Source organism: Propithecus coquereli, unplaced genomic scaffold (genome assembly GCF_000956105.1).
Source record: "Propithecus coquereli isolate 6110/MARCELLA unplaced genomic scaffold, Pcoq_1.0 Scaffold215, whole genome shotgun sequence".
Classification (NCBI taxonomy): domain Eukaryota; kingdom Metazoa; phylum Chordata; class Mammalia; order Primates; family Indriidae; genus Propithecus; species Propithecus coquereli.
The window spans coordinates 2,718,433-2,719,542 of NW_012146634.1; the positions used below are offsets into that span (position 1 = coordinate 2,718,433).

General features: G+C 32.5%; 1 protein-coding gene across 3 annotated transcripts in view; it reads right to left on the minus strand.

The window, feature by feature from the left end:
* CSDE1 (cold shock domain containing E1, RNA-binding) overlaps positions 1-1,110 on the minus strand; it is a 50,914-nt gene that overhangs the window by 24,352 nt on the left and 25,452 nt on the right. For all 3 annotated transcript variants that reach the window (XM_012644614.1, XM_012644613.1, XM_012644616.1), the window contains exon 3: positions 776-974. In XM_012644614.1, the coding sequence (XP_012500068.1) occupies positions 776-974 (199 nt within the window). The remainder of the gene's footprint in view (positions 1-775; positions 975-1,110) is intronic.

Sequence of the window (1,110 nt, forward strand, 5' to 3'; positions counted from 1 at the left end):
AGGAGAGCAATGTCTTAGCTTTAATTTTCATGGCATTTACACACACTACAAACAAGGCAATATACCAATTATAACTTTTGGCGAGTTTTTTTTTTAACCTCTCTATACCTCAGTTTCCTCATGTGTAAAATGAGAACACTTCCTAATAGGAATGCTGTGAGGATTAATCAAAATAATGCTTCTATAGCATGCACTCCTTGAGTATTTGGTGCAACAAATGCTCATGTTAGCTACATTGTACTCATTTCCTTTCTCAAAGATGTTTTATAAAAAATACAGAAACCTCATAATGTCAGTCCTTTAATAAGCCAAACATTTGCACATGTGGAAGTTATTTCTATGGTGTTAGCTGACATGAATTTCTATATAATGCAAGTGGTGACATTCTAAAAGTCATTTTCTTTTAGGCACTATCAAAAACAGTACTTGGTATAATAATTATAAGATTATAAAGGTTAAATATTTTTACTGCTTAAAATCTAATATATAGATAAACTATCACTAGGGGGAACAACTGAATCTTCCAAGCATCTACTGTAAAAATATGCAAAGACATCTTTTAGTCAATTTGTTGTTCAATCCCACAAAAAGACATGATCACGACAGAAACTGGGAAATCTGCTAATTTATACAGACATACTTCAGTAACTGGTACAACTAAAAAAATTTTTATTTTTATTCTTTAAAACACTCTTGAAAAACACTTTCATGAACAAGTGGATGTGCAAGAGAAATTCTGTGATTACATTTTTAAAAAGGAGAACTGACAGATTACCTCCTACTTTTAAGTCCTGCAGGTTGCCATTATACTGTGAACAGTGGAAGAAAAGTCTAGCTTGACGTTCTGAACACTGAATAAATCCATAAGAAGTTAACAGTTTTTCAATAACCCCAGTTTCACGCAGTGCTGCTGAAGTACCATTGGGGTACCCATTGTGTCCATTGTTGTGGAGAAGGTTTGGATCAAAGCTCATCTGTTTTAAAAAGAAAAAGAACTCAATATATACAGATCTGTACATTATCTCCACAGCATACTAAGCCTGGTTAACAAATCACTAAATCTTCAATATAAAAAGGCAAAGAAAATAAAGGTAAAATAGATAAAGGGAA